The sequence below is a fragment of the Scyliorhinus torazame genome, chromosome 27 (genome assembly GCF_047496885.1).
Source record: "Scyliorhinus torazame isolate Kashiwa2021f chromosome 27, sScyTor2.1, whole genome shotgun sequence".
Classification (NCBI taxonomy): Eukaryota; Metazoa; Chordata; class Chondrichthyes; order Carcharhiniformes; family Scyliorhinidae; genus Scyliorhinus; species Scyliorhinus torazame.
In genome coordinates this window covers 35960979-35980937 of record NC_092733.1, presented here as the reverse complement: position 1 = coordinate 35980937, position 19959 = coordinate 35960979, and the positions used below count along the sequence as shown (strand labels likewise).

General features: G+C 50.6%; 1 protein-coding gene across 1 annotated transcript in view; it reads left to right on the top strand.

The window, feature by feature from the left end:
- The window catches only part of LOC140403402 (uncharacterized), a 960939-nt gene that overhangs the window by 926868 nt on the left and 14112 nt on the right, over nucleotides 1-19959 (top strand). Inside the window, exons 10-11 of the mRNA XM_072491328.1 lie at nucleotides 6162-6233; nucleotides 8329-8403. Of these exons, the coding sequence (XP_072347429.1) occupies nucleotides 6162-6233; nucleotides 8329-8403 (147 nt within the window). The remainder of the gene's footprint in view (nucleotides 1-6161; nucleotides 6234-8328; nucleotides 8404-19959) is intronic.

Sequence of the window (19959 nt, the reverse complement as noted above, 5' to 3'; positions counted from 1 at the left end):
AGCTCTAACATCCAGGTTACTCCCGCAGTGGAAGCTCCGGGATTTGGTGGGAATTACATATCTTCCCGGGAATGAGGACAAAGGGTTTTCCCTCAATTTCAGTTGCACAAAAGTCACAGCGAATTCCGAAATCCCCTGACTGTTCCGAAAGTCAGGATTTCATTTTTCTTTAATCTTTCAGGGGGTGTGGACGTCGCTAGTCGGGCCCACCATTTGTTACCCATTCCTAATTGCCCTTGAACTGAGGAGCTCGCTCGGCCATTTCAGAGGGTAGTTAAGACCACATTGTTGTGGGTCTGGAGTCACATGTAGGCCAGAATGGGTAAGGAGGGCAGATTTCCCTCCCGAAAGAGCCATTAGTGAACCAGATGGGTTTTACAACAAGCAATGATAGTTTGATGGTCACTGTCATAGTGCTGCGTCCCAATGACCGATGACCAAGGGCTTAGAAAGGTTTATTCACCAGTCTGAGCAGCTCTGAATGCAAGTACTCTGCCCATGTTCCGGAGGGAACTCCCATCACGTGACCAATCCCCGCTGGTTTTCTAATTCCACATTTATCACTGCACCAGCTGCCGTGGTGGGATTTGAACCCACATTACCACGGCATTACCCTGGGCCTCTGGGCAGCACGGTAGCATAGTGGTTCGCACAATTGCTTCACAGCTCCAGGGTCCCAGGTTCGATTCCCGGCTTGGGTCACTGTCTGTGCGGAGTCTGCACGTTCTCCCCGTGTCTGCGTGGGTTTCCCCCGGGTGCTCCGGTTTCCTCCCACAGTCCAAGGATGTGTAGGTTAGGTGGATTGGCCATGCTAAATTGCCCTTAGTGTCCAAAATTGCCCTTAGTGTTGGGTGGGGTTACTGGGTTATGGGGATAGGTGGAAGTGTTGACCTTGGGTAGGGTGCTCTTTCCAAGAGCCAGTGTAGACTCGATGGGCCGAATGGCCTCCTTCTGCACTGTAAATTCTATGAAATTCTATGAAATTACTAGTCCGAGGACATAACCACTACATCACCGTCTCCCCGAAGTTTATGCTGACCAAGATTAACAGTAGATGATAAATACCAATGAGACACATGAAGGTACCTCCAGCTCTCACCGTTCTCTGAAGTTTTCTGAGGGATCCTCTAACTTTACTGAGCTATGATGTGGAGATGCCGGCGTTGGACTGGGGTGAGCACAGTACGAAGTCTTGCAACACCAGGTTAAAGTCCAACAGGTTTATAGAACATAGAACATAGAAAATACAGCACAGAACAGGCCCTTCGGCCCACGATGTTGTGCAAAACCTTTGTCCTAGATTAATCATAGATTATCATTGAATTTACAGTGCAGAAGGAGGCCATTCGGCCCTTTGAGTCTGCACCGGCTCTTGGAAAGAGCACACTACCCAAACTCAACACCTCCACCCAACACCAAGGGCAATTTTGGACACTAAGGGCAATTTATCATTGGCCAATTCCCCTAACCTGCACATCTTTGGACTGTGGGAGGAAACCGGAGCACCCGGAGGAAACCCACGCAAACACGGGGAGGACGTGCAGACTCCGCACAGACAGTGACCCAAGCCGGAATCGAACCTGGGACCCTGGAGCTGTGAAGCAATTGTGCTATCCACAATGCTACCGTGCTGCCCTTAAGAACAAATAAATCTACACTATATCATTTTACCGTAATCCATGTACCTATCCAATAGCTGCTTGAAGGTGCCTAATGTTTCTGACTCAACTACTTCCACAGGCAGTGCATTCCATGCCCCCACTACTCTCTGGGTAAAGAACCTACCTCTGATATCCCTCCTATATCTTCCATCTTTCACCTTAAATTTATGTCCCCTTGTAATGGTTTGTTCCACCCGGGGAAAAAGTCTCTGACTGTCTATTCTATCTATTCCCCTGATCATCTTATAAACCTCTATCAAGTCGCCCCTCATCCTTCTCCGTTCTAATGAGAAAAGGCCTAGCACCCTCAACCTTTCCTTGTAAGACCTACTCTCCATTCCAGGCAACATCCTGGTAAATCTTCTTTGCACCTTTTCCAAAGCTTCCACATCCTTCCTAAAATGAGGCGACCAGAACTGTACACAGTACTCCAAATGTGGTTTGTTTGGAATCACTAGCTTTCGGGGTGCAGCTCCTTCCTCAGGTGCAGCAGTCAAGGGCATTCAGCCTCTGATCTCCGGGTAAGCGTTCTCCAAGGCGGCCTTCAGGGCGCGTGACAACGCAGAATCGCCGAGCAGAAACTTATAGCCAAGTTCCGCACACATGAGTGCGGCCTCAACCGGGACCTGGGATTCATGTCACATTACATTCACCCCCCACCATCTGGCCTGCGAAATTCTACCAACTGTCCTGGTTTGACACAATTCACACCTCTTTAACCTGGGATTACCACTCTCTCTGTAAAGAATTAATTACCTGCAAAGACTCACATTCAAAGTATCGTCTTGCATCTTTGACTTTGTCTATATATATGTTTCTGGAACCTACCGCTTCATTCACCTGAGGAAGGAGCAGTGCTCTGAAAGCTACTGATTTGAAACAAACCTGTTGAACTTTAACCTGGTGTTGTAAGACTTCTTCCTGTGCCCACCCCAGCCCAACGCCAACATCCCCACATCTTTACTGAGAGAGCAACAGTTCCATTGTCTCCCTAAAACTGGTTGTTTTGAAGGATTGGGAATGTGGAGGAAAGCTGCCCCACCCGTCAACGGATTGATATGTAACGTATACCAGAGAAAGTGCCTCACAGGTACAGTACCTCACAGGTACAGTACCTCACAGGTACACTACCTTACAGGTACAGTGTCTCACAGGTAAAGTGCCTCACAGGTACACTACCTCACAGGTACACTACCTCACAGGTAAAGTACCTCACAGGTACACTACCTCACAGGTACAGTGTCTCACAGGTAAAGTGCCTCACAGGTACACTACCTCACAGGTACACTACCTCACAGGTAAAGTACCTCACAGGTACACTACCTCACAGGTACAGTGTCTCACAGGTAAAGTGCCTCACAGGTACACTACCTCACAGGTACACTACCTCACAGGTAAAGTACCTCACAGGTACACTACCTCACAGGTACACTACCTTACAGGTACACTACCTCACAGGTAAAGTACCTCACAGGTAAAGTACCTCGCAGGTACAGTACCTCACAGGTACAGTACCTCACAGGTACACTACCTTACAGGTACACTACCTCACAGATAAAGTACCTCACAGGTACAGTACCTCACAGGTAAAGTACCTCACAGGTACAGTATCTCACAGGTACAGTACCTCACAGGTACACTACCTCACAGGTACAGTACCTCACAGGTACACTACCTCACAGGTACACTACCTCACAGTAAAGTACCTCACAGGTAAAGTACCTCACAGGTACACTACCTCACAGGTAAAGTACCTCACAGGTACACTACCTCACAGGTAAAGTACCTCACAGGTACACTACCGCACAGGTACACTACCTTACAGGTACACTACCTCACAGGTAAAGTACCTCACAAGTACAGTACCTCACAGGTAAAGTACCTCGCAGGTAAAGTAACTCACAGGTAAAGTACCTCACTGGTACAGTACCTCACAGGTAAAGTACCTCACAGGTACAGTATCTCACAGGTACAGTACCTCACAGGTACACTACCTCACAGGTACAGTACCTCACAGGTACAGTACCTCACAGGTAAAGTACCTCACAGGTACAGTACCTCACAGGTAAAGTACCTCACAGGTACACTACCACATCGGTACACTACCTCACAGGTACACTACCTCACAGGTAAAGTACCTCACAGGTACACTACCTCACAGGTACACTACCTCACAGGTACAGTACCTCACAGGTACACTACCTCACAGGTACACTACCTCACAGTAAAGTACCTCACAGGTAAAGTACCTCACAGGTACACTACCTCACAGGTAAAGTACCTCACAGGTACACTACCTCACAGGTAAAGTACCTCACAGGTACACTACCGCACAGGTACACTACCTTACAGGTACACTACCTCACAGGTAAAGTACCTCACAGGTACAGTACCTCACAGGTAAAGTACCTCGCAGGTAAAGTAACTCACAGGTAAAGTACCTCACAGGTACAGTACCTCACAGGTAAAGTACCTCACAGGTACAGTATCTCACAGGTACAGTACCTCACAGGTACACTACCTCACAGGCACAGTGCCTCACAGGTACAGTACCTCACAGGTACAGTACCTCACAGGTAAAGTACCTCACAGGTACACTACCACACAGGTACACTACCTCACAGGTACACTACCTCACAGGTAAAGTACCTCACAGGTACACTACCTCACAGGTACACTACCTCACAGTAAAGTACCTCACAGCTAAAGTACCTCACAGGTACACTACCTCACAGGTAAAGTACCTCACAGGTACAGTACCTCACAGGTAAAGTACCTCACAGGTACACTACCTCACAGGTACACTACCTCACAGGTACACTACCTCACAGGTAAAGTACCTCACACATACAGTACCTCACACGTACAGTACCTCACAGGTAAAGTACCTCACAGGTACAGTACCTCACAGGTACACTACCTCACAGGTACAGTATCTCACAGGTAAAGTACCTCACATGTACAGTCCCCTACACAGGTACACTACCACACAGGTACACTACCACACAGGTACAATACCTCACAGGTACACTACCACACAGGTACACTACCTCACAGGTACAATACCTCACAGGTAGACTACCACACAGGTACAATACCACATATATACAACACCACACAGGTGCACTACCGCAAAGGTACACTACCCCACAGGTTCACTACCACACAGGTACACTACCACACAGGTATAATACCTCACAAGTACACTGTCTCACAGGTACACTACCTCACAGGTAAAGTACCTCACAGGTACAGTACCTCACAGGTACAGTACCTTGCAGGTAAAGTACCTCACAGGTACAGTACCTCACAGGTACAGTACCTCACAGGTACAGTACCTCACAGGTAAAGTACCACACAGGTACAATACCTCACAAGTACACTACCTCACAGGTACAGTATCTCACAGGTAAAGTACCTCACATGTACAGTCCCCTACACAGGTACACTACCACACATGTACACTACCACACAGGTACACTACCACACAGGTACAATACCTCACAGGTACATACCACACAGGTACACTACCTCACAGGTACAATACCTCACAGGTATACTACCACACAGGTACAATACCACATATAGACAACACCACACAGGTGCACTACTGCAAAGGTACACTACCCCACAGGTTCACTACCACACAGGCACACTACCACGCAGGTACAATACCTTACAAGTACACTACCACACAGGTACACTACCTCACAGGTACAATACCTCACAGGTACACTACCACACAGGTACACTACCACACAGGTACACTACCTCACAGGTACAATACCACACAGGTACACTACCACACAGGTACAATACCTCACAAGTACACTATCTCACAGGTACACTACCACACAGGTACACTACCTTACAGGTACACTACCACACAGGTACACAATCTCACAGGTACAACACCTCACAGGTACAGTACCTCACAGATACAGTATCTCAAATCCAGCTCCCTCGAGACCGATGGCTGTGATAGATTTCGGATGTTACTGGATTTTGGGGCAGGCGGCTCAGCCCTTGGGCAGTCCGTGTCCAGCTGTGTCAAGTGGGGGGTCAAGGATCACTTGGAGAACAACCTTCAATTCCTGGAGACTCCTGGCCAATCCTGGAGGGTTGGCCAGCCCACTAACCAGCCCAAGACCCAGAGCGTTAAATTATTATAATGATACATTCCAGCGTATGAAATGCTGATTTGGGTCTTTCTACAGTTGGAGGATTCGGTTAGACCCTACATGGCGTGGTTTGGCTCAGGAGCAGTGACGAACTTACCCGCGTCACGCGATGCTCAGTCCTCTTCTCCAAGTGACCCTTGACCCAACTTGTCCCAACCTGATGTAACAAAAGGGATGAAGGAAGCAGATTAAACCATGTCTTAATCGCCAACCAGTTTGGCTTCTTCCCCGTCGCCCCCCCCTTTCCAAGACTGTAATAAGCTTGTGGTTCTGAACTTTACAGAAAACTGTGTTGAACTGACATGTTTCTCACTTTCAGTTGCACAGTCGACTGAAATAAGAAGCTCACCAACTCACATCCAAACAGAAGTGCGAGACATGGAGAATAAGCGTGAGTTACAAGCTGTCTTGAATGCCTGTTATTCTTGTACTGTTTACTAATCCTTCTGTACTGGAGGAATTAAATCAATCATTAAAATGCATTTATCAAAGACTAGGGCGGGATTCTCTTTTGGCTGACGCCGAAATCGGGAAGCGCGATTGGGTGGAGAATCGGTTCCGACACCGGAATTGTGGCGGGAGCCGATGTGGCACCCCCAGGCCTCCCCCTAGGTGCCCTCTGGCCCCAGCCGACCCATCAGCGAATCCCGCACTGTTTCTCATTGGAATCGATTGTGTTCCACGTGGCGCCGGTTCAAGCCCCCCCCCCTCTCGGCTGCATCGGCCCACGTTCGGCGCCAGTTTTGCTGTCGCGGAAGTCCACGAATCCTGCCTCGGCGTCAACACTTAGTCTCAGAAACGGCGAATCCCACCCCAGATACTTCGATAGATGGAACACCATCTCTCAGATGAGATGTTAAACTGACGTCTGCCCTATCAGCTGGGAATAAAAGATCCCAGTTCATTGGCTAAAGAGCTTTGCAGTTAGTTTCCAGGCCGTATTTATTCCTCAACCCACATCGCTGAAAATAGATTCTCAGGGGATGTATCACATTTCTGTTTGTGGGAACAGGCTTCCAAGTCGGCCTACATAACTGGAATGACAATATCGCAAACGTGCTCCTGTTTAACATCTTTTATCAGACGTGAGTGTGGTGAATGTATTACTGCCACCATTCTCCATTGTATTGCATTACATTGTATTGTTTTATGTTGATGCCCTTGTGGGCTCCGCCTATGGCTCCGCCCCCTCGGGGGAGGTATATAGATCTGCAGGCTGTAGGCGGCACTCAGTACAGAGCAGTCGCAGGCAGGCACAGGTCTAGCTGCTTAAAACCACTGCTCACTTCAACTCTTCGCCTCGTGTGAATTGATGGTCGAATCAGCGAGCAACCCCATCAAGTCCAGCATTTATTGCCCATCCCTAGTTGCCCTTGTGTAGGTGGTGGTGAGCTGCCTTCTTGAGCCGCTGCAGTCCATGTGGTATAGGTACACCCACAGTGCTGTTAGGGAGGGAGTTCCAGCATTTTGACCCAGCGACGGTGAAGGAATGGCCGATATATTTCCAAGTCAGGATGGTGAGTGGCTTGGAGGGGAACCTCAAGGTGGTGGTGCTCCCCATGTGTCTGCTGCCCGGGTCTTTCGAGGTGGCAGAGATAATGGGAGTGGAAAATGCTGTTGAAAAATGTTTGGTGAGTTGCTGCAGTGCATCTTGTAGGTGGTACACACGGCTGCCACTGTGGGTCGATGGTGGAGGGAGTAAATGTTTGTGGAAGAGGTGCCAATCAAGCAGGGCTTTGTCCTGGGTGGTTGTAGAGTCAGTCCCGTATTCAGCTCTGAACACCTCGACCCGGATGCTCCCCTGGAGTTTATGCTCTTCTTTCCATTCTTACATGGAGGTGGACATTGTTGGCTGGGCCAACATTTGCTGCTCATCTCGAAAGTTAGATACAGCACTTGGGGTGAAGGGGATCAAAGGATATGGGGGTGCTGTGTTCTGACCATGGTAATGATATACACAGAACATCTAGTTCTTTAACTAGAAAGATGATTTATTAACAAACACATGGAAAGATAACTAACGAACTATGATACAGACGATGGCTACTACATTAATTCAGTGCGACCATCCTCTTGTACGATTTACTACCAACTGGCAGGTGTCTCAAGCCACATGGCAGATCTCTATCGCCACCAGCTGGTCGGAGGGTGTACAGATAACTATATACATTGATGTGTAAATGCATGTCACCACAGGTGAAGGCGGGATTGGATAATCAACCATGATCGTAATGAATGGCGGAGCAGGCTCGAAGGGCCGAACGGCCTGCTCCTGCTCCTATTTTCTCTGTTTCTATCCTTTCGCAGGCGCTCAGGGCATCGAGAGGATGTGAACTGATTCTCCTCAGCGCTGCAGGCTAAGGGAGATCAGATTATCGGCCGCTCTGCTTTGTACAGAAACAATATTCAGCGGGCAGTCAAAATCAGTCAAGAAAGAAAATCATTAAAGACCTTGTGAAATAGACCTGACCTGTCCCTATTTTCAGTCACTAGGATGTCGGAGGATACAAGAATCTCGCAGGCTGATTTCAGGAGCAGAATTCCACAGGTGAAGACGAACAGTAAGTGCTAAATAAGAACCAGGAAGCTCATTGTTTCTCTGACAACCGGCAACTACGAAAATGTGGCTAAATAGTGATGAGGACTGGGCACTTAATCATAGAATCATAGAAAGAGGCCATTCGGCCCATTGAGTCCGAATTGCTGCAGTTCATTGGTGTAGATACACCCATTGTGCTGTAAGGAAGGATGGTCCAGGTTTTTGACCCAGTGACAGTGAAGGAACGGCCGATATATTTCCAAGTCAGGGCAGTGAGTGACTCGGAGGGGAACCTGCAGGTGGTGGGGTTCCCAGGTATCTGCTGCTCTTGTCCTTCTAGTTGATAGTGGTTGTGGGTTTGGAAGGTAGTAGATGAGGCATAAGGTACTGGCTGTGCTTGGCATGGATATGTCGACTGGCCTTGATGGTTTGATTCCCAAGTTGCGAAAGGGAGTGGGAGTGGAGGTAGTGGAAAGGGGTTTGTCATAATCCCCCAATCTTCCCCAGATATAAAAACGCATTTTCAAAATCATGAGGGGGGGGGGCGCTGGACAGAGTAGACAGGGGGAAGCTGTTCCTACTCGTAAAAGGATCGGGTACGAGAGATTTAAAGTGATTTGTAAAAGAGGCAAATGTGATGTGAGGAAAAACGTTTTCACGCAGCGAGCAGTTGGGGTCTGCAATGCACTGTTTGCAAGTGGGGTGGAGGCAGCTTCAATCGAGACACTCGAGAGGGCATAATGGTTTTATATACACTCGAGAGGGCATTGAGTGACTATTTGCAGAGAAACAACAATGTGCAACGTTACGAGAAAAGGCGGGGGAATGAAAGTCACGATGCTCGCTTGGGGAGCCGGGACAGACATGCTGGGCCAAATGGCCTGATTCTGCATGGTAACAATTCTGTGATTGACTCTGTGATCTGGGGGAGGTACCAGAGGATTAGAGGGCGGCGACTGTGGTACACTCAGACGAGCAGGGATCTAAGGACAGTCCTAGTAACGACAGGTCAGCCAGTTTGACATCAGTGGTGGTCAGGGTTATACAAACAATTATTATGGGAAGAATCAACAAGCACTTGGAGAGGATTGAGTTAATTGAGGAGAGCTAGCATTGATTTGTAAAAGGCAGATCGTGTTTCACTAATCGAATTGAATGTTTTGAAGCAGCATAGAAAGTTGATGAACTAATGTGGTGAATGTTGTCCCAACGAATGTCAAGAAGGCTTTTGACAAATTACCACATAAAAGACATTGGAGGAGGTAAGGAGAAGGTTCAGGAGGTGGATTCCTGAGATGAGGGTTTGTTTCTTATGGAAGGAGATTGAGCAGTTTAGGCCGATACTCTCTCGGGTTTGAAAGGGGATCTAATTGAGGTATCGGGCAATTATATAGGGCATTGTGAGGCCACACCTGGAGTATTGTGTGCAGTTCTGGTGTCCTTATCTGAGGAAGGATGTTCTTGCTGTGGAGGGAATACAGCGAAGGTTTACCAGGCTGATTCCTGGGGTGGCGGGACTGTCATATGAGGAGAGACTAAGTCGGGTAGGATTATATTCATTGGAGTTTCGAAGAGTGAGAGGGGATCTCATTGAAACTTACAAAATTCTAACAGGATTAGACAGGGTAGATTCAGAAAGAATGTTCCCGATGGTGGGGGAGTCCAGAACTAGGGGTCATCGTTTGACGATAAGGGTAAACCTTTTAGGACTGAGGTGAGGAGAAATTTCTTCACCCAGAGAGCGGTGAATCGGTGGGATTCGCTACCACAGAAAGTAGTTGAGGCCAAAACGTTGTGAGATTTCAAGAAGGAATTAGATATAGCTCTTGGGGCTAAAGGAATCAAGGGATATGGGGGGAAGGTGGGATCAAGGTATTGAACTTGATGATCAGCCATGATCATAATGAATGACGGAGCAGGCTCGAAGGGCCGAATGGCCTCCTCCTGCTTCTATTTTCTAGGTTTCCACACAAGATGATAAAAGGTATTGACAAAGTAGAGATGGAGCAGATGCTTCCTCTTGTGGGGCAATCTAGACGTGAGGTCACAGTTTTAAGATAAGAGGTAGCAGGTTTAAAACAGAGATTGGGAGAAATGACTTCTCTCAAAGGATTGTGAATCTGTGGAATTCACTACCCCAGAGTGCGGTGGTTGCTGGGACATTGAGTAACGTTAAGGAGGAGATCGAGAGATTTTTAATTAGTAATGGGTTGAAGGGTAATGGAGAACGGGCAGGAATGCTGGATCAGCCGTGACCCTACTGAAGCAGGCGCGAGGGGCTGAATGGTCTACTCCTGGGTCTTAATCGTGAGATAGGAGCTTCATTGTCAACTTGGATTAAAAAGTTGACTTCAGGACTGAAATCAGCGAGTAAATGATTATTTTTCCATCTTCAGGACGCTGGAAGGTGGTGCTCCCCAAGGACCAGTGCCTGCTAGGACCACTTACAAATGACTTAGATATTGGAATACAGTGTTAAATTGCAACGTTTGCCGATGAGATCAAGCTTGGCGGTGTGGCAACCAATGAGGATGATGCAAATACGGGCAGCAGGGTGGCACAGTGGTTAGCACTGCTGCCTCACAGCTCCAGGGTCCTGGGTTCAATTCCAGCCTGGGGTGACTCTCTGTGAGAGTTTGCACGTTCTCCCCGTGTGTGCGTGAGTTTCCTCCGGGTGCTCCAGTTTCCTCCCACAGTCCAAAGATGTGCTGGTTAGGTGGATTGGCCATGATAAATTGCCCCTTGTGTCAAAAAGATTACGTGGGGTTACTGGATTATGGGGATAGGGTGGGCGTGTGGGCTTAAGTGCTCTTTCCAAGGGACGGTGCAGACTCGATGGGCCGAATGTCCTCCTTTTGCACTGTAGGGATTCTATGATTCTAAATTGGCTGTCACGGGACATGGATAGGCTAGCAGAATGAGCAAACAAGCGGAGATAGAATTTCATGCAACAAAGTGAGAGGTGACTCACATAACTCTATTAGAGCTTGCAGGGTAGAGGCAGCTGGGGGTGCAGCAAGAGCCAGAATCGGGGTACCACAGGTGGCCCAGCAGTGCAGGCAGGAAAGAAGAAGAGGGCGAAAGCAATAGCAGTCAGAGATTCCATAGATAGGGGAGCAGACGTTTCTGTGGCTGTAGATGTGACTCCAGGATAGTGTGTGCTCCCTCTGGTGCCGGTCAGGGATGTAGCAGAACGGCTGCAGGACACTTTTGGCCGGAGGTCGTGGTCCGACAAAGTGGGTCGTCAGAGGGTTGAGTTCCAGAAACCAGATGTGACAGGAAGGGAGGAATAAAAGTAAGCATTGGCCCCTGAGGGAATGAATCTGGGGGAGTAACAATGGGGAACACGGAAATGGCAGAGGAGTTAAATCGCTATTTGGCATCAATCTTTACTGTGGAGGATACGACAAACATACCAGAACCAAAGGAGGGGAATTTCACCTGGGCACCATTGATTGACAGGTTTTAGGCAAGCTAATAGGGTTAAAGGCTGACAAGTCCCCTGGATGTGATGGTTTGCACCCCAGGATCTTAAAGGAGATAGCTACAGAGATTGGGGATGCATTTGGTAGTCATTTTGCAAAAAGCCTTGGGTTCTGAAACTGTGCCAAAGGATTGGAAAACTGCCTATGCGGTACCCCTGTTCAAAAAAGTACGGAGGCAAAAATGCAGGAAGCTACAAGCCTCAGTAAATGGAAAAATATTACAATTAATTATTAAGGAGAGAATAACAGTGCATTTGGAAAGTCATAATCCGATCAAGCAGTCAAGCACGGTTTCATGAAGGGAAAATCATGTCGAACAAATCAGAGTTCTTTGAGAAGGTATCGGCCAGTGTAGGTCGAGGAGAACCAGTTGATGTTGCATATTTGGATTTTCAAAAGGCATTTGATGAGGTGCCACACAAAAGGCTGCTACGCCAGATAGGAGCTCGTGGTGTTGGAGCTATGGATAGAGGATTGGCTAACTAACAGGAAGCAGCGGGTATCGATAAGGGGTTTTTTCCTCAGGATGGAGGGGAATAACCAGTGGAGTGCCACAGGATCAGTGCTGGGACCACAGCTCTTGTCAATATATATTCCTAATTTGGAGGAAGGAACAGAGTACACCGTGGCCACATTTGTGGATGATGCAAAGATGGGAGGGAAGGAAGGTTGTGAGGTGGATACAAATTACAGAGAGAAGTTGAGAGATTAAGTGAGTGGGCAGAAAATTCCCACATGGAATTCAATGCGGGAAAATGTGACATTGTTCATTTTGGAAGAAAGAATGAGAAGGCGGATTCTGATTTAAATGGAGAGAGGCTGCAGAAAGTTGTAGTGCAAAGGGACTTGGGGGTCCTTATTCATGAAACCCAGAAAGCTAGCATACAAGGTGCAGAAGGTAATAGAAAAGGTAAATGGAATGCTGGCTTTTATTTCCAGGGAGCTGGAGTATAAAAGTAAGGAGATTTTGCTGCAATTGTTTCAGGTTCCAGGGAGGCCACATTTAGAATACTGCGTACAGTTTTGGTCTCCTTATTTAAGGAAAGATATATTATGATTGGAGGCAGTACAGAGGAGGTTTACTAGGATGGGACGGATAGGGAGCGACTGCCATTTGAGGAAAGATTAAACTGGTCGGGTCTGTTCTCCTTGGGGTTCAGAAGAATGAGAGCTGACATGATTGAAACATGTAAGATTCTCAGGGGGTCAGACAGGCTCAAGGTTGGGGGGGATGTTTCCACTCATGGGAGAATGGAGCCCCAGAGGAGAAAATCGCAGAATAAGGGGTGAATGTTTGGAATTCTTCACCCCAGGAAGCTGTGGAGGCCAAGTCTTCGAACATGGTCAACGCCGAGATCGATAGGTTTTTAATCAATGGGGAATTAAGGGCTACGGAGATATGGTAGGAAAGCGGACTTAGTGGGCGGGATTGTCCGACCCCCCCCCCCCCCCCCCCCCCCCGCCGGGTCGGAGAATCCCCGGGAGTTGGCGCGAATCCCGACGCCCCGACGCCGGCTACCGTATTCTCCGGCGGCGATTTACGGGCGGGGGGGGGTTTCACGCCACGCCAGTCGGGGGCCGTTGGCAGCTCCCCCCCACCCCCCAGCAATTCCCCGGGCCCCGATGGGCCGAGCGGCCGTCGATTTCTGGCCAGTCCCGCCGCCGTGGATTGGACATGGTCCCGCACGGCGGGCCCTGGCAGGTACGTTGGCTGGCGCGGTCCTCGGGGGGGGCGCGGGGATCCGATCCCGGGGGTGTCACCGGTCTGCGGGCGGGCCTGTGCCACGGGGTCACTTCTTCCTTTTGCGCCAGCCCCTGTCGGGCTCCGCCATGGCCGGCGCGGAGAAGGCACCCACCTGCGCGTGCGCCAGAATACGCCGGCGGTTCCGCGCATGCACGGGATCACGCCGGCCCTTTGGCGCATGCGCGGACTCACACAGTCCCTGCGGCACCGGCGCCAACCCCTCCGGGGTCCACCTAGCCCCCGGAAATGCAGAGAATTCCGTTACCTCCGGTCGGCCCGACACCGGATTGGTCCGTGCCGTTTTTGACGGCGACGTCAGGCCGTCGCACCGATTGCGGAGAATCCCGTTGGCTGAGTGCTCAATCAGCCATGATCATATTAAATCGAGGGGCAGGTTCGAAGGGCTGAATGGCCTTCTCCAGTTCCTATTACTTATGGTCACTGGATACAGGTGTGGTGCCAGAGGATTGGAGATCTGCTCATTGTCATGAGATTCAGGTAAACATCATGGTACAAACTGATGGACAGATCAACGGACCCATCAACACACACACAACACCACAGCCAATCACAGGCAAGAGCATACACACTACAAAACAGGGAACACGACACTTCCCGGGCATTCCAGCAGGAGACAGCTCAGGGCACAGAGCTCACAGCAAGCCACTCAGACATCCACCATGTGCTGAGCGCCACTACAAGATAGTATTAGGAATAGGTCCACAGATTTGAGGGTTATGATCGAACCTCAGTAACCAGTCTACCATTGTAAATAAATGTTAGCAATAAAACTGAGTTGTACCATTCGCAACCGTGTTGGTTCGTCTGTGTGGCACAATACACAACACATCATAGTACCAGGAGTAACTGTGGGATCCACCTACGAATCCTCCGGAATCTGCCATCCTGCGCCATGGACACCGTCAGCACACCGCAGCCGCTATAAGTTGCTGGAAACCTCGGCGTGAATTGGAAGCTGTTCAAACAGCGCGTCCAGCTCTTGCTGGAAGGCAACGAAAGGGAGAGTGCTTCGGACACCAGGAAGATCGCCATCCTCCTCACCACGGCAGGTCAACACGCCATCCATGTCTACAACTCCCTGGTGTTCACGGAAGGTGAGGACAAGACCAAATACAAGACGGTCCTTCTCAAAGTCAACCAACACTTCAATGTTAAGGTCAACGCGAGCTTCGAGAGGTATGTCTTCCAGCAGCGCCTGCAAGGTAAGGATGAGCTCTTTCAGTCCTTCCTCATCCATCTCCGTATCCTCGCGCAGTCCTGCGGTTACGACACCACCTCCGATTCAATGATTCGGGACCAGATTGTTTTTGGGGTCACCTCGGGCAACCTACGCCAGCAGCTATTAAAAATTAAAGGCCTCACCCTAGCCTCCGCAATCGAAGCCTGTGTCCTGCATGAAAACGCGACCCGCCGCTATACCCAATTTCAAGCGGCCGGATGGGCGAGGCAGGCGTCCTACGCGGCCGGATCGGCGAGGCAGGGGACCTACGAGGCCGAACGGGTCCAGGCGATCGAGTTCCTCCCGGCCCGCGGCCCGGACGAGGGCGGCCATTTCGCGCGCTTTCCGGGGCCTCCCGCGTTTGTGCGCGCCAAAAAAGACGTCGACGCAGAGGGACGTGATGCGCACGCGCGCTTGACGCAAGACCGAACTGCGCATGCGCAGTGGCGCAACAAACGCCATAACGTCATGACCTGCGGCAACTGCGGAGCTGCACATTTAAAGCGGCAATGTCCCGCAAGAAACCGACAAAGCCTCCGCTGTGGCAAGGTGGGCCACTACGCTGCCTGCTGTCGAGCAGCTCAACCTGCCAATCTTCCACATCTCCGACAACCTCGCAGGGACGTGCGGACCATTCAGCCTCCGTACTACGAGTCGTGCCCAGACGATATCCAGACCAGTGACACAGACGACCGGGACGCCTTCCGTGTTGCGGTCATTGATGGGAACTGGATGTCTCCAGCCAGGACCCACCAGCCGATGCCAGTGAACAGCGTCAATCCGGGTGATGAATGGTGTGCCACCCTAACGGTCAACCGATCACCGATAACATTCCGTCTGGACACTGGCGCCTCCGCCAACCTCATAGCATGGTCAGCCTTCTACGCCATGAAGGTCAGACCACCAATTCGGCCATCCGTTGCAAGGTGGTCGACTACAATGGGAACGTTATCCCGGCCATGGGATCCTGCCACCTCCAGGTGACACACAACACACACACGGCCACACTGTCCTTCGAAATAGCCGGATCATCAAAGGACTCCCTGCTAGGCGCACAGGCGTGCAAGGTTCTCCACCTCGTGCAGCGGGTCCACGCTCTGTCTCCAGACGGCACGTCTGACTTCCCGGATACAGAATTCAGGGCACAGCTCCAATCGCTCCTCGCCCACAAGCAGGGGGCATTCGAGGGCATGGGCACACTGCCCTATACCTACAGAATACGACTCAAACCGGACGCCACCCCGGTCATTCATGCACCTCGCAGGATCCCAGCGCCACTCAAAGACCGCCTCAAGCAGCAGCTGCAGGATCTCCAGGACCAAGGGGTGCTATCCCGGGTCACGGAGCCCACGCCATGGGTCAGCTCCATGGTGTGTGTTAAGAGGCCCTCCGGCGAGCTCCGGATCTGCATTGATCCAAAAGACCTCAACAACAACATAATGAGGGAACACTACCCCATACCCAAACGGGAAGAGATCATGAGCGAAATGGCCCGGGCTAAAATCTTCACAAAACTGGATGCCTCGAAGGGTTTTTGGCAGATCCAACTGGATCAGTCCAGCCGAAAGCTGTGCACCTTCAACACTCCTTTCGGCAGGTTCTGCTACAACCGAATGCCATTTGGCATCATCTCGGCATCCGAGGTCTTTCACAGGATCATGGAGCAGATGATGGAAGGCATCAAAGGGGTGCGCATCTACATGGACGACGTCATCATCTGGTCCACCACACCACAGGAGCACATCTATCGTCTCCAACGTGTCTTTGCACGAATACGGGAAAACGGCCTGCGCCTCAACCGAGCCAAGTGTTCTTTCGGCCAAACCGAGATGAAGTTTCTGGGGGACCACATATCCCGGTCAGGGGTCCGTCCGGATGCAGACAAGGTGAGCGCCATCACAGCCATGCCGCAGCCGGCAGACAAGAAAGCAGTGCTACGCTTCCTAGGCATGGTCAACTTCCTGGGGAAGTTCATTCCCAACCTTGCCTCCCACACGACAACACTGCGCCACCTCGTCAAGAAGTCCACGGAGTTCCAGTGGCTGCACACACACCAGCAGGAATGGGAGGAGCTCAAAATTAAGCTCACCACAGCCCCGGTATTGCCGTTTTTCGACACATCTCGTGACACAAAAATTTCGACTGATGCCAGCCAGTCCGGCATTGGGGCGGTACTCCTACAGCGGGATGACACTGCGTCATGGGCCCCGGTTGCCTATGCCTCGCGGGCCATGACCCCCACAGAACAGCGCTACGTGCAGATCGAAAAGGAGTGCCTGGGTTTGCTGACCGGAATAGACAAGGTCCATGACTACATGTATGGTCTACCCCAGTTTACCGTTGAGACTGACCATCGCCCCCTGGTCAGCATCATAAACAAGGACCTGAACGAGATGACCCCTCGCCTCCAGCGCATCCTACTTAAACTCAGGAGGTATGACTTCCAACTGGTCTACACCCCAGGGAAGGACCTTATCATTGCGGATGCCCTATCCAGAGCAGTGAGCACGCCTCCAGATTCGGAGGGGTTCGTCTGTCACATCGGCAAATCTGCCAGCTGGCGACTCCAGTCTGGCCCGTATTCGCCGGGAAACTGCGGCTGACCCCCTTCTACAACGGGTGATGCGCCACCTGACGGGAGGGTGGCTCAAAGGACAGTGCCCGCAGTTCTACAATGTCCGGGACGACTTGGCCGTCATTGATGGTGTCCTCCTAAAGCTGGACCGGATTGTGATTCCGCACAGCATGCTCAAGCTGGTCCTCGACCAACTACACGAAGGCCACCTGGGGGTCGAGAAGTGCAGACGGAGGGCCCGAGAGGCGGTATACTGGCCGGTCATCAGTGACGATATTGCCAACATGGTGCTCAACTGCCCCACCTGCCAAAGGTTTCAACTGGCGCAACCTCCTGAAATGCTTCTGCCCCATGAGCTGGTGACGTCGCCCTGGGCGAAGGTGGGTGTGGACCTCTTTCACGCGCTCGGCAGAAACTATGTAGTCGTCATTGATTACTTTTCAAACTATCCAGAGGTCATACGCCTGCACGATTTGACATCGTCCGCTGTCATAAGGGCCTGCAAAGACACCTTCGCTCGCCACGGCATTCCGATTACTGTCATGTCGGACAATGGGCACTGTTTCGCGAGCCAGGAATGGTCATCGTTTGCTGCCTCGTATAGCTTCACACACGTGACGTCCAGCCCTCTGCACCCCCAGTCCAATGGAAAGGCGGAGAAGGGCGTTCACATTGTCAAGCGGCTCCTCTGCAAGGCTGATGCTGCCGGATCGGACTTATGCTTAGCCCTGCTGGCCTATCGCTCGGCCCCACTAGCCACTGGCCTCTCACCAGCCCAGCTGTTGATGGGTCGCGCCCTCAGGACCACTGTGCCTTCCATTCTGGTCCCCACAACCAACCATGCTCCGGTACTACACAGAATGCAACAGCAGCGCGGTCGCCAGAAGATGGCATATGACACACGGGCAATTGATCTTCCCACCCTGGCCCCTGGAGACGAAGTCCGCATCCACCAACCAGAAATTGGCTGGTCAGCACCTGCCGAAGTTCTCCGATGCGTGGCTCCCCGCTCGTTCCTGGTTCGCATGCCTGATGGCTCCATTCGCAGGCGCAATCGCCGGGCTCTTCACCTACTTCCACGCTCGCTACGGGAACTTACACTGGCACCACGCCCTCCTGTTGTTCCTGATATCGACTTTGTGGAGCTTCCTGCCACCATGCCCCTTCCGTCGTCGCCCGTGGCCAGGCCCATTCCTCAGCCGATGGATCCAGACCCACCCTTGAGGCAGTCAACCCGAATTCGTCGCCCACCTACTAGACTGGACTTATGAGCCTGTTTGGACATTGAACTCATAATACCACTGTGTTAATATGTTTCTGTTCTTCCTAGTCGTTACAGGAGTTCGTTTTGTCGTTCAACATTTCCCCGTTCTTTGTTTATGGTACAACCTCGTTGCTATGTCGCACCCGACATCGCCCCTTATATATAGTTTAGCCCCATGTACATGCTGTAGATATTGCACACACACACATCCAGCTGCACTCAGTACACATCTCTATTTATAACCACATAGGCACTTGTTCTTGTAAAAAAAGGGGGATGTCATGATATTCAGGTAAACATCATGGTACAAACATACATACATACTGATGGACAGATCAACGGACCAATCAACACACACACAACACCACAGCCAATCACAGGCAAGAGCATACACACTACAAAACAGGGAACACGACACTTCCCGGGCATTCCAGCAGGAGACAGCTCAGGGCACAGAGCTCACAGCCAGCCACTCAGACATCCACCATGTGCTGATTGCTACTCCAAGATAGTATTCGGAATAGGTCCACAGATTCTAGGTTATGATCGAACCTCAGTAACCAGTTTACCACTGTAAATAAATGTTAGTAATAAAACTGAGTTGTACCATTCGCAACCGTGTTAGTTCGTCTGTGTAGCAGAGTACCCAACACATCACTCATGTTGTACAAAGAACAAAGAACAAAGAAATGTACAGCACAGGAACAGGCCCTTCGGCCCTCCAAGCCCGTGCCGACCATACTGCCCGACTAAACTACAATCTTCTACACTTCCTGGGTCCGTATCCTTCTATTCCCATCCTATTCATATATTTGTCAAGATGCCCCTTAAATGTCCCTATCGTCCCTGCCTCCACTACCTCCTCCGGTAGTGAGTTCCAGGCACCCACTACCCTCTGCGTAAAAAACTTGCCTCGTACATCTACTCTAAACTTTGCCCCTCTCACCTTAAACCTATGCCCCCTAGTAATTGACCCCTCTACCCTGGGGAAAAGCCTCTGACTATCCACTCTGTCTATGCCCCTCATAATTTTGTATACCTCTATCAGGTCGCCCCTCAACCTCCTTCGTTCCAGTGAGAACAAACCGAGTTTATTCAATCGCTCCTCATAGCTTATGCCCTCCATACCAGGCAACATTCTGGTAAATCTCTTCTGCACCCTCTCTAAAGCCTCCACATCCTTCTGGTAGTGTGGCGACCAGAATTGAACACTATACTCCAAGTGTGGCCTAACTAAGGTTCTATACAGCTGCAACATGACTTGCCAATT